The 12015-nt window shown below is 55.0% G+C and overlaps 1 protein-coding gene across 2 annotated transcripts; it reads right to left on the reverse strand.

Annotated features, from left to right (window-relative positions):
• Nucleotides 1-2496: 2496 nt before the first annotated feature.
• Nucleotides 2497-9059, reverse strand: TBR1 (T-box brain transcription factor 1). 2 transcript variants are annotated; one of them, XM_061344163.1, is made up of 7 exons: nucleotides 8188-9055; nucleotides 7651-7805; nucleotides 7194-7315; nucleotides 6706-6864; nucleotides 5836-5897; nucleotides 3713-3830; nucleotides 2497-3607 (listed from the first exon to the last, which is right to left on the reverse strand). In XM_061344163.1, the coding sequence occupies exons 1-7, from the start codon at nucleotides 8877-8879 to the stop codon at nucleotides 2987-2989; spliced, it is 1929 nt and encodes a 642-aa protein (XP_061200147.1). In that variant the 5' UTR covers nucleotides 8880-9055; the 3' UTR covers nucleotides 2497-2986. The 2 variants fall into 2 exon arrangements, with proteins under 2 accessions (XP_061200147.1, XP_061200146.1); XM_061344162.1 differs by having other exon boundaries at nucleotides 2497-3830; nucleotides 8188-9059.
• Between the last annotated feature and the right edge of the window lie 2956 nt (nucleotides 9060-12015).

Below are 12015 nucleotides of genomic sequence, written 5' to 3' on the forward strand. Positions count from 1 at the left end.
GACCTGTCACACGTTACGTATTTATTCCAGACCTGCTGGGTAACCCCTGCAGAACAAGACCCAGCAAAACCACTTCTGACCAGGGCTACCAGCGGTGACCGCCCGCCGCTGCAGTGGGCTCCCCTTGGGAATGTCGTCGGGTCTCGGTCGGGTCCCTTGGCCGTCTCGGGGGGTAATGCATTGGGACGGGTAGCGGCGAAGGGTGGCGGGGGGGAAAGGAAACGTGAGGATGGTTTTGCTGGCCGAGAGCGGGAAGGAGGGCCGAGAACATTTAATTTCCTATAGCCTCACAGCCCGGGAGGGAGCCGGGCCAGACACTCGCCTCGCCACTGAGGGGGCAGCCGGGTCCGCGGGAGGCGGAGAGTTGTGGGCGAAGAGTGGGGCGACGCGGGCGGTGCCACGGCCCGGACCCGCCGCTCGGTGAGAGGCGGCTGGGAAGGGCGCGCACCATCACCACCCCGGCTGTCCTCACTTCTTGGGGGGGCCCTCTCCCCCTCGACGGCCTGGTCTGCCCCTCCCGGGGAATGCGGCCCCTCTCCCGGCAGACGGGTCCTGCCGCTTGAGGGCCGAGTTGCCCCCAGCCCCCATCGCCGCTTCGGGGACAGCACCGTGAGCCCGGCGGCAACCTCAGAGCAGTTACCGACCCGAAGGCCGCCGTCGCCGTCGCCACAGGCCCGCTGCAGCCGGCGGAGGCGCTGGGGCCGCAGGGACGCCTCTCAGGTCGAATCCCGCACCTTGTGGAGGAGACAGGGGGGATAATGCAGAGAAGCTCCTCAGGTGTCCCCTGTCAACACCGCGACAAGACAAAACCCCCGTGGCGGCTCTTCACCCGCGCTTACCCCACTGACGGATCAAGACTAAAACTGGCCTTTCTACCCCAAATATCTGCGCACCTCGAGCCATGCAGGTGCCAGAGGATGACGCCTCTACTAAAGCCTATGGGTACGTGTATTTTAAAGGGGGAGAGCGTCCCTCGAAGGTCGGCAGAGAAGGAGGTGGTGCCGCGGGAGCAGGGACTTCTCTGCCGCTCCTCTGCTCCGCGCCCCCAGAGGGCCCGGCCTGGCCCTTCGCTGCGCCCCCGTCCCGGGAGAGCTGCGGGCGGGCAGCGCTGCGCCCCTCTGCTTCGCTCCGCCAACTGGGCGGCTCCCCCGCAGCAGGGAACCTCTGCTGCCTGCAAAGTGCTGTCAGGGGGTTTAAGAGTCAAACACGGGGGTAATTACAAACATCTAAAACCCGAAGGGGTTTAAACTCCCGATGTCTCCGACTGCAAACCTCCATGCTTGGCCATGCGGTGCGTAAACTCTCCCCTATGTCCACTTTTCACCCACCCTGAAAAAAAAAAAAGACGAAGCTGGGCGAGGGGCAGCTAGGGCAGAACTAGCGTCGCCCAACTTGGGACGTGCAGAAAGGCAAAGTGCTCTCCGACACGGCGTGAACGTTTTGCCAGGTTTATTTTACTTGTTATACACAGACGATACAAACGGGCAAAAACCGAAACATTTCTCAATGGAGCATGTACTGGTATAAATTATTCAGTTCCACAGACGTAACAGAACAAATATAAAAATCACAACATTCGATTTACAGAAGAGTCAAAAATATACACACGTTTATGACCCTGAATTTCTATTAGGAAATTTCCCCGTCGAGTGTAATCTAAACTGAATATTTAGCCTGATGCATATTTCAGTTTGTAATTGTATTTTTTTTCCTCTATATAAAAATGCGTTAATTGTATAGATTTGCTACTCAAAATTCGAAGACTTACTATTCTGCTTCGCCGGGGGGAGAGACCTGGAGGGATTTTAGTTCTCCTTCATGAAATTAGTAACAGGTTTACAGGAAAGATCGCTCTTACTTTTGATGTGCATTTGATTCCCCAGGAAGTCAGATCTCGGTTAGCTACTTTATGAAAAAGTCAATTCCAAAACTAAATGCAGTAAAATATACAACTCACAATTCATCTTCACTGGACTACACTATGGTTACCAACAATTCAGTCGTCTATATCTTTTTTTTTCTTTTTTTTTCCTTTTTTTTCTTTTTTTTTTTTTTTAAGATTATTCATTACAAAGATTTACAGCAATATAAAGAAAGAGGGGAAAACTGCAAAGAAATTTGAAAAGAGTTTGTCAGCATATTTGGCACCTGCAGGGACCAGTAATGGATTTGGCACTTGGGGGCGGGGGGGAGGGGGAGGAGGAATACCACAAAAATAATAATATTGCTGATGTCGAGCTATTCCTTTTAAAGAAAAAATACAGAGGCAGTTAATTTTGCTTTTGGAAGGCGTCATGCTACTTTAATCGACTTTCCTACGAGACGTATTTCTGTTCTTTTGAAGGGAAAGCTGAGCTATTCTTTAGCTGTGTTAGCCCAGGGCACGGCGTAATTATTTCATGCGAGGAATTGCAGAGAAAGTGAGAAACCCATTACTCGCTTGCCGCAGCCACGGGCCACTCTTCCAGAGGCATTTAGAAGGGGTGTTACGGGGGGGGGGGGGGGGAAGGTTGTTGCGAGGAGGCGACAAGGAGCAAAGGTGGGAGGGAGAAATTTAAACAGGATCTAAGTTTTGTGACTTAACGATGAAAACAAAAAGAAAATCCAAACAAATAAGAAAGCAACAGAACCAAAGAAAAGTAGTCGGTTACAATAAATTAAGTACTATGTACAGGCATTTCACAGGCTCTTTTCCCCCACTATTACTGTTATCCCCTAGTATCCATCCGTGGTAAAAGGAAGGAAGCGCTGTAAGGTTTGAGAGTCTAAGCATCCTACTTATCAGTGGGTTTCGGAGCAGCGGTGCCCCCCGCGCCCCCGGGCCGGGCGGGGAGCGGGGCGGGGGGACGGCGGCAGCCGCGGCTCTGCCTCCCTGCCTGCCTGCGGGCCGGGCCGGGGATACGGATGGGCAGCTAGGGGCGGGGGTCAGTGCGCTAACGCGGAGGAGTTAATTGTGCAAAAGGACGGCGGGGCCGGGCGGCCGCGCCTAGCTGTGCGAGTAGAAGCCGTAGTAGCCGATGTCCTTGGCGCAGGTCTTTTCGCAGTCCCGCTGGGTGAGCACCTCGCTCTTGAGGGGCGAGGAGCTCTCGGACACCGGGGTGTCCGAGGGGGAGATCCGTCTCCTTTTGGCCTGCTCGTAAATCCCAGAATCGGTGGAGTCGATGGACTTAATGGACGACGGCGTCTCGATCCAGCTGGAGTCGGACAAATCTTTGGGCTTGGAGTCCTCTGTGCCCGGCAAGGGGGACCGCTCTGGGGCCAGGCTCTCCGCCTCCTCCCCCAGGTAGGGGTTCCCGGCGGCCATGCGCGCCGCCGCCGCGCTGTTAGGCCAGCAGGAGAGCACGGAGCCGGACTTGCTGCAGTACTGCGGGGGGCTGCGGGCCCCCCAGCCCGAGGGGTCGGCGTAGTAGCCCAGCGGTCGCCCGGCGCAGCCGGCAGCCTGCAGCGGCAGCGCCTTGACGCCAGCGGCCGCGTAGGAAAGCAGCGTGGCCGCGTTGCCGGCGAAGTCGGTGGCCGTGTCATAGGCGGAGGCGGCGAAGTCGAGGCGGTTGTTAGCGGGCGCGACGAACCAGCGCTGCGGCGAAGGGGCCCCCGGGTCCTCGGCTTGCTGTGGGGAGAGCAGCCCGTTGGTGTGGGGCACGCTGCGGTCGGCGCCGGGCCCCGGGCCGGCTCCTGCCCCGGGGTGGAAGCGGGACTTGGCGTAGTTACTCACGAACTGGTCCTGGAGGAAGGAGCCGGCCATGGCGTAGCGGGCCCCGGGCACAATTTGAGAGCGGGGAGAGTCGTTGGGGGAAGGTGTCAGCCGATCCATGTCGCAGCCCGTGTAGATCCTGCCCAAGAGAAGGGGAGAGAGCTGGGTGTCCGCCGCAGCCCGCCGCCCTCCTCGGGGCGGCAGCCGGACTGCTGCAGCCCTCTGGGAGAGACGGGAAGGGACCGAACGGGCCGGCGGCCGCCCCAGCGCGCTCCTGTGCTGCCCGCGGCCTGCGCTCAGCTCCGGCCTCGGCCTGCGGCGCTGGGAGCGCCGAGGGCCTTATTAGGGAAGGGGCAGGGAAGGCACGGCTAGCGCACTTTCTGGGACCGATTGGCCATTCATTGACGGGAGAGAGATCTCTTGCTCCTGCCCGAAACCGGCATGAGACCGGCGTGAAAACCCGAGCCGTGACACATTGACCGCTCCCGCCATATGCGCACCAGGCAACGCGGTCATTTGCGGCGAGTAGCATGAATGGCAGACTACGGAATTCTATCGGCTGTTTATCACTTATTATTGGGAGTCACAGACGAACCATCAACATTATACCGAGTTTAAATTAAGCTAATCTTTAAACACCTACTTGAAGGAAATGTAAAGTCAGACACATCCAGTGTTCCCTGCGTGGCCTATATATAATTCTCCCATGCTGGGCTGCAATTTGCGATTATAAAAACTTTAATGGATGAATAACTACTATCTGTATTTAATTCAGGCTAAAACTGTGCTTTAATTAACCCTCCACGCCTCCTGGAATTTCTTATCCAAAATAAACTTGGCCCTTAAACAAATTCAACGTGCTAGACAACATTGAAGCTTCCCCCTCCCCCCCGTCTCCTTTCAAGTGACTCCCTATAAAGGTTTTTTCCTTATAAAAAAGAGAAAAGCAATGGCAGCTGGGGGCGAAGGGCACGCAGCCTTCCTAAAGGCCGAGCATCTTCCCTGCAGAGCTTCCAGGAGAGCGGCCAGGCCCTGCGGCCGCCCTCCATGACACGAGAAGGGACCGAAGCTCCCCTCCCGCCACCGCCCGGGACCCCGACACAGTCGCCGCGACCCCCGCCCGTAGGGGAGAGTCTGTGGTCGGCTCCGGGCCCCCCTCACACTCGTTCAGGCCTCGGCATCGTTTCTGCCCTAGGACTGAAATCCCGCTGCTGGGGGATGCTGGGCCGCCGTCGGAGGTCAGGGGGCTTTAAGCAGGCAAGGAAGTTAACGCTCAGTTAGGCACTCCGAGAAAAGACGCTCCTCGCCGCAGTTGAGAGAGTGTAAAGGAGGTTTACCCTCTCAAAGCCGAGGTTTGCAGAGGGGCAGGTGAGCTCCGAAGCCGGCCAGACCGGCTGCCCTGGCTAGCCGCCTCCAGCTGGCCCATCTGAGCAGACGTTGTAAGCGGGCGGCCCCTGGCCGGGTGTCCCGGCGAGGTGGGGAGTCGGGGTCTGGTGCCCCTCTAACCGCTTTAGGGGCGGCATCAGCCACAGGTCCCACAGGGACACGGCTCGGTGGGTCTGGCGGCTGGGCCTGAGCGGGGACAAACCGCGACCAAAAAACTTCGGAGGCCTTAGCTCCACCCTGAATGGGGGGAGAGGGTGGGGTAAAAAATATAAATTCCAACCGCAGAGAAGAACAAAACAAGACGAAACAACTTTCCTCCGGACACGGGTTCTGTGGACCCCGGGTTTACCCGAACCCTGCGGGTTGCTCGGGGACTGAGGTCGGCTTTGCCCCGGTGCCTCTTTCGGAGCCTTTGCGTGCAGGTGAAACGGAAACTTGGTCAGGGTCGCAAAAATGCGTGCCAGGAAACACCAGCAACAAAACCGCCAAAGTGCAAAAGCGAGATGCGGGTGCGGGCAGCACGGCCCCACGCGTGGAGGTGAGCGCAGGCTGCGCAATGCTGCGCTGGGCGCTGCCGCAGGAACAGCCTCTCCGCGGCCCTGCCAGGGCATCCTGCGGGTGCCTCCCTCCCGGAGGGCTCTGGAAAACCCCGAGACGGCGCGTTTTCGGTGTGAAACGAAGCCAGCCCGCATCCCAAAGCTTTCCCCTGACGTGTGTGCAGCGGAAGAAGGGAAATAAAAGAAATCCTCTTTACTTACGTGTCATAATTGTCTCTGAAACCTTTTGCGAAAGGATTGTGGTCTATTTTCAGCTGTGTGATCTAAGGAAAGAAAGGACCAGAGTTGTGAAAGCCTGAAAAATATATCCTACTGCAGCCAACACATTTTTAAAGTCAAAGCTTTACACTAATCGGTCGAATTGCCTTTAAAACGTGAAAAATAAAAGATCTGGCATGCTTGTACATAGCAGGGTCTAATTTTAAGATGTACTTTATTGAAAAAAGTACGATAAAAATTAATGCTGAACCCCATGTTTTGAGATGTGTCAGTATTGCTACTGCATGGGTATGAATATATTTAAATCCAGAAATTAGGTAGACCGTACCGCAGAACGGTAGCTAAGAGTTTACATTTGCATCGAGCAAAATAATTGCAGCGAGAATGTGGACTGAACATATGTCAGTTGAAAAAGGGGGCACCAGTCTGTAGCAAAGCCAGACCACTCCGAAACGTAGCTAGGCATTAACGAGCTTTTAATTTGAGGAAGTTGCTCCGTCACCCCCGGCACATTCAATGAGGTTGTTAATTGATCTTTGCAGGCTTAAAGCGTAAGCTAACGGCTAACTGAACTGTTTCCGACTGGAAGAGAAGTGCGGCGAATGAAAGCCCAGCTCCGGGTGGAGCGGCAACACTGGTGCAGGGCACCCGAGGCAGGCGCGGGCGGCTCCTGCCGCGCTCGGCGCTCAGCAGCCCTGACCAGGGCAGGGTGGCACAAAGGGGCAGATAGGGATCCCCATCTCACGGCGCCGCAGACCCAAGGGGGAAGTGCCGCGGCCTCGGTGGCCTCGGCGGGGTGCGCTGCAGGGAGCGCGGGAGACCGCGAGAGGAATAAACCCGGGAGCTCTTTACATCGGTGTTTTGGTAGGCGGTGACCGCTATGAACTGCGTCTCGGGGAAGGTGAAGGTCTGCACTCTGCCCGGCTGGTTGGTATCCTCCGTCCCGTCTTCGTTCACCTCCACCACATGCAAGCGTGGCTGGTACTTGTGGAGGGACTGCAAAACCACCATCTGTCGGGCAGAGGAAAAGCAGGGAGGGGGCCGAGGGAAGAGGAGGAAATTAGAGCAAGAAGGATGGGGAGCGTGATGCCCGCGGGCAACGGGACCCCGCTGCCACCTCCCCGAGCCGACTGCGGCTCCCTCGGCCAAGCCGGGCCCACCCGGGCGACGCGCTCAGGATCAGCGAGACCCGTGGCAAAATTAACGGGAGGGCTCCCCCACAACCCCCTCTTACTGTCACCTAACTACACGATCTAAAGAAATACACGTCCTTTCCGGTAGGATTTCGCCTGAAGCAATAAAAATAAGCCTGCGAGAGCGACTGCGTCTTCCCCACTAACCTGCCCGTTGTTGTTTGATGCTCCTTTATTGTTTGTAAGTTTTAGTTTCCCAAAGGAGATTTCCTGGCGCATCCAGTGGGCTCCCGTGTTGGGGGAGTCGGGGTGCATGTACACCCGGTTTCCTAAGCAAAACAGCAAAATACAACCACATCACAGCTCTCGCGGACACCCCGGTTCTGCCACCGCAGCAGCACACGAGGTCGAAGGATCCCGTTAAGTCAGCGGCATTTTACTGTCAAAACCCCCTTTATTTTCACTGAGGATTAAACCAGCGTTTTCCGAACACCTATTACTTTCTCTTCCACCCTCCTTTTTCTTTTCTTTTCTTTTTTTTTTCCTCCAAAAAATCATTGGCTCATTCGCGTTTAAGAAGTCGCCAGAGCCAGTCCACAAAGGCTTTAATTAATCATTCTCACCTACATATGTGTCGGGAAAAGTGTTAATTGGAGGAACTTGCCTTGTACATTGGTGTCCGCCTTGCCGCAAGGAACCCATTTGCCTCCTTGAAATCTCCAGTGGTTGGGATCCGCCAAAATTACATCCACAAAAATATTGTAGTGAGCCGTGGGGTCGAGACCAGAAATATTAAAACTTAGGAAAGGGAACATGCGCCTATAAAAAAGGAAAGGGGAAAATGAAATATAATAAAGGGAAGGAGGGAAGCAAGCCCCCGGCAGCGATAGGCACACGCTGCGGAGCCAGCCCGCTGTGTTTTATCCTCACGGCTCCCGGTAGCGACAGGGAGATAAAAATCAAAAGAAACTCCCTCCCCGAAACGTCGAGCTTTCCGCGGGGAAGGGATGAGGGCAGCGCGGAGCTGGGGGAACGCTGCCCCACCGGGGACCGGCACCGGCGCTGCCGGCTCCCGGCGCCCGGCTCAGGGGCCCCGGCGGGCGGCTCCCTCGGGGCGGCGGAGGCTCCGGGCGGCTCCCCCGGCGGAGCCGGCAGCTCAGCCCCGACCCCCAGCGAGGCGAGGGTCCGCGCGGTGGCTTACCTCCCCTGCTTCGTGATGATCATCTCCGTCTGGTGCCGGTGAAATTTCAGCCAGAGTGGCCTGTTGCACAGGTAGACCTGAGCCTTGCCGGGAACCAGCCCCGGCTGGGTAGAGGAGAACTGGTAGAAAGGTGCCCCTTGGTAGGAATGGCCATACTGCTGGGGGTACGGGTAGCCCGCCGTGGGGTAGCCTTGTGGAGAAGAGTTGGACAGGAGGCTGTTGTAAGCTCCGTTGGTGATCACAGGATGGTGAGCCATGTAGCGGCTGGGGCTGGCGATGGAGAAGGCTGGGTGAGCAGGTCCATGCTGGCTGGGGTAAGGGAACATGGTACTAGGAGCAGAGGCAGCAGACTGGGGCTGGCTGGACTGAGAGAGCAGATAGCGATCTGCAGCAGATCCATCGAAACTGTGACGAAGCTCAGAGACCCCGTCCAAGACGGGAGAGAGTTTATTTCTCTGGACGTCCCCTGGTGTGTCCTTGGAGTCAGGAAAATTGTCTGTATCTGACTGATTCGTCATCCCCCTGGTAATTTTTTTCAAAGGTGAACTTCTCTCCAGGTTGTCAGTGGTCGAGATAATGGGATGATCATGCAAGGCAAGCTCAGATCCGCCTGCATGTGGGTAACTGCTGCTCACATTGAGAAATTTCTTGGAGAGCATGATAGAGGGAGAAAGACAATGCTCCAGCTGCATAGCTCTAGCACCACAGTAATAACCCTTCAGTCCCTGGATCTGAAAGGGCTCCTCAGTATCAGAAGCTAGACATCCTGGGACCCTCGCTAGGCAGAAAGCAGCACTTCATCCACCAAATGCTTCCCAAACGTTTGATTTACTTTTTTTTTTTTTTTTTTTTTTCCCTTCCCTGGGAGAAGAGATTGGCCAATTGACACTATGCAGCAATCAGGAAAGACTCACTTTTGATCTCGCTGCTTGTGGAGAGGATGAAACGGCTTCTGCCATTGGTTAACCGCTGACAGTAATTTAATTAGATAGACATTAATTAGGATAATCACCTGGCTCCTGGTCGCGACGATCATGGCAAATTGAAGGAGATGATTTTATTGTGAGATAGAAGGAAGGGGGAAGGGAAGAATGTGTTTGCTGTAAGTGCTCATTATTATGTGACCTTTCCAGATATTTTTTATATTTTTTTTTTTCACTACGGCTGGAAAATAAATCCAAACCCCTGCGATTCCCCAAATGTGCGCTGGAGTCCCCTGCCTTTGTGTGCTAGGGAGGGGACGTGGGCCGGGGACTTCGGGGACGGGCACGGGGGGGAGTGCAGTGCCGGCCCGGGGGCCGCTGTCATCCGCTCACCTCCGCGAGCTGCCTCCCCTTCGGGGCCAACCTCCCCCCCCTCTTCCCACCCGTGCCTGCTTCGCGGGGGAAAATGCACCGCTGAAAGCGGTCGCGTATCATCTCTTTTAAGTTCTGAAATAATCATAAGCCCCGCAAACGAAGTGCCCTAATGTATTTGCCGCGGTGTTTACAGGTTCTTTAGTATATGAATATTTTATCTGGGAGCCGTAATGCCAGAGATTATCAGCAAAGCAGGGTGGAAGGCATCCATCTACCCCCCCGGCGCCCGGTTCCTCTCCCCTCGCTGCCTGCTCTCCCTCCGTGACTCAGTCCCGCAGGCAGAGCCGGGCGGGAGCGCTGCTCCTGCAGCACCGTTTGCGGTGAGCCATGAGCCGCCTCGCCCGCGGCTCGGCCGGCGGCACCAGGGCGGGACCGGAGGAGCCCAAACCACAGCGGTGCTGCGGTATCAGCCGCCGGCCCCCTCTGCCCGGGGCGCCCCGCAAGAGCCGGCCTCTGGACCCGAGCCCTGGCTGCGCCCGCCCGGGACCCCGTCAGCTGAAGGGACCGGTCAGCGCGTCCGTTTGAGCCTCGGGCTAATTGGAAGCAGGACCCTCCAAGACGTGAAGATGCACCTGAGGAGTTCAGGGGACGCGCTTGCCACTCCGCCTCTGCCAGGCACCAGTCCCAGTTTCCATTCTAGGCACACTTGTGACTTCTTAAAAGCCCCGTTTTTTTGCCCGGGGAGGAGCTCTCCCGTTCCATTTTTCCTGGTATTTTCCCCTTAGTGGTTTGGACTTCAGGTATTTTACAGACCACATCTCTTTCCATGTGACATCAGCAGCCAGCTTCAAATTCCACCGGTAACAGCCTGGACCATTGCATAACAAACCCAAGACCAGTGTATAATCATCTGAAGCCAGGCTGAAACTTTGCAAACTCGTATCCAGACAGGAACAGAACCAGCATGACTTGTGGTAACATGTATTTCAACACTCTGAAAGTCCACAGCCATTTATTTTTCCATTGCTTAGCCGTGAGCTAGTTTGGTTATTTGGTGTTTCACAGAAGCCAGCATACATACACTCTCTGCAAGAGAACTAGTCTAATAAAATAATTTGTGAGGCCAAAAGCAGTTCACTGTTTTACTCACACTTGGGTGGTACAGCACATGCAACTGTCCCTGCTACACCTTCTCCTTTTGGTGCTAAGAAAATAGCTTTATTAGTAGCAGTTCTAACTGGTGGCTCTAGCACTTGTTTCACCAGTGTGCTCACCCTCCCCTTTCCTTGCTTGAAACCTATGGAAAGGTAATGGACTTTTATAGGCAGGAGATGGGTCGAAACAGATAAACCCTAGGAAACGCTGCCCTGAATTTCAGAGCTACACCCATATAGATGCAGAGCTGCAATGAATTCAGTGGTATACTGCCAATCACATGGAAGTGCTAATATATGCCAAAAATCTTCAGTGCACAACTCCTAAACTGGTATAATAGGGGGAAATGCCGTGGCAGGTGGTGTTATAGAATCGTCATAGAAAGAGGGAGAGAGGTTTGCTAATACAATATGCCCATCCTTCATGATGACAGGTGACGAGGGGTCAAGCTGCTAATGAAGGTCTGCTCCGTTGCGGCTGGAGGCTCAGAAGGTGTCTGCTTGAAAACCTCTTTCTTCTTCCAAGATGGTATGTGGACCGCTGCGTTTCAGGTTAGTGCATGCAGACATTCTTCCAAATCCTCTGTGTTGCTCCCAAAGCACTGGACAAAAACGAGGAGAGATGCCCCTCAAAAGCCAGCCTTTTGATTATTCATGAAACATCTTAGTAAATGGAAAATTGCGCCTTCAGTTCAAGCTGAGGAGTGGATCGAAAGCAGGGTACCACAGCAGAAGCTCATCCTACAGGAGATACGCATCTCCAACAGTCTCCTTTCAGCTACCCTCTGCAAGATGTACAGTTGTCAAAATTAATTTAGAATATGCAAGACTGGCTGTTTGTCTCCCTGCTTACACCGGCCTTTCAGGCGTGTACACACTGCAGCACTGCGATAGCTCCTCTCCTGTTCCGCAGTACCATGTTACCCACGACCTGCCAAACTGCGTCTCCCTCGTGGTGCTACACGTGCGCGTGGGAGTAGAGAGCGGCAGGGACGCAGAGCCCCGCGGGCAGATGAGCCTGGGGCACGTCCCCCCATCATCTCCTGCCTCGTTTCACCCTGGGGTGCACACATGGGACAACGGTGAGGCCCAAACACAGTGTCCTCGACAATACGCAGGTTTTCAGTGCGCGTCGCCAGAAAGCACTTCCATTTGACTGTATGCTGGCAAATGTGGTTTGGTTTGTCTCCATTTTCCCAGCCTGATATTCTACTGCCTACTGTGGGGGCAGAGGGAAGGCCATAAGGAGGGCAGCTGCAAAAATCTGCATGTTCCCCTCTGAAGTTAGTGCATGCTAAATATACTTTGAGAGAGTGTTATTCTAAAATAGTAAATTAAAAAGCCTAAATAAGAATTCCAAACAAAAGAAAAACCTT

This window comes from Neopsephotus bourkii, unplaced genomic scaffold (assembly GCF_033783945.1).
Source record: "Neopsephotus bourkii isolate Nb327-2 ecotype Australia unplaced genomic scaffold, CSIRO-AGI_Nbou_v1 NB_196, whole genome shotgun sequence".
Taxonomy (NCBI): Eukaryota; Metazoa; Chordata; class Aves; order Psittaciformes; family Psittacidae; genus Neopsephotus; species Neopsephotus bourkii.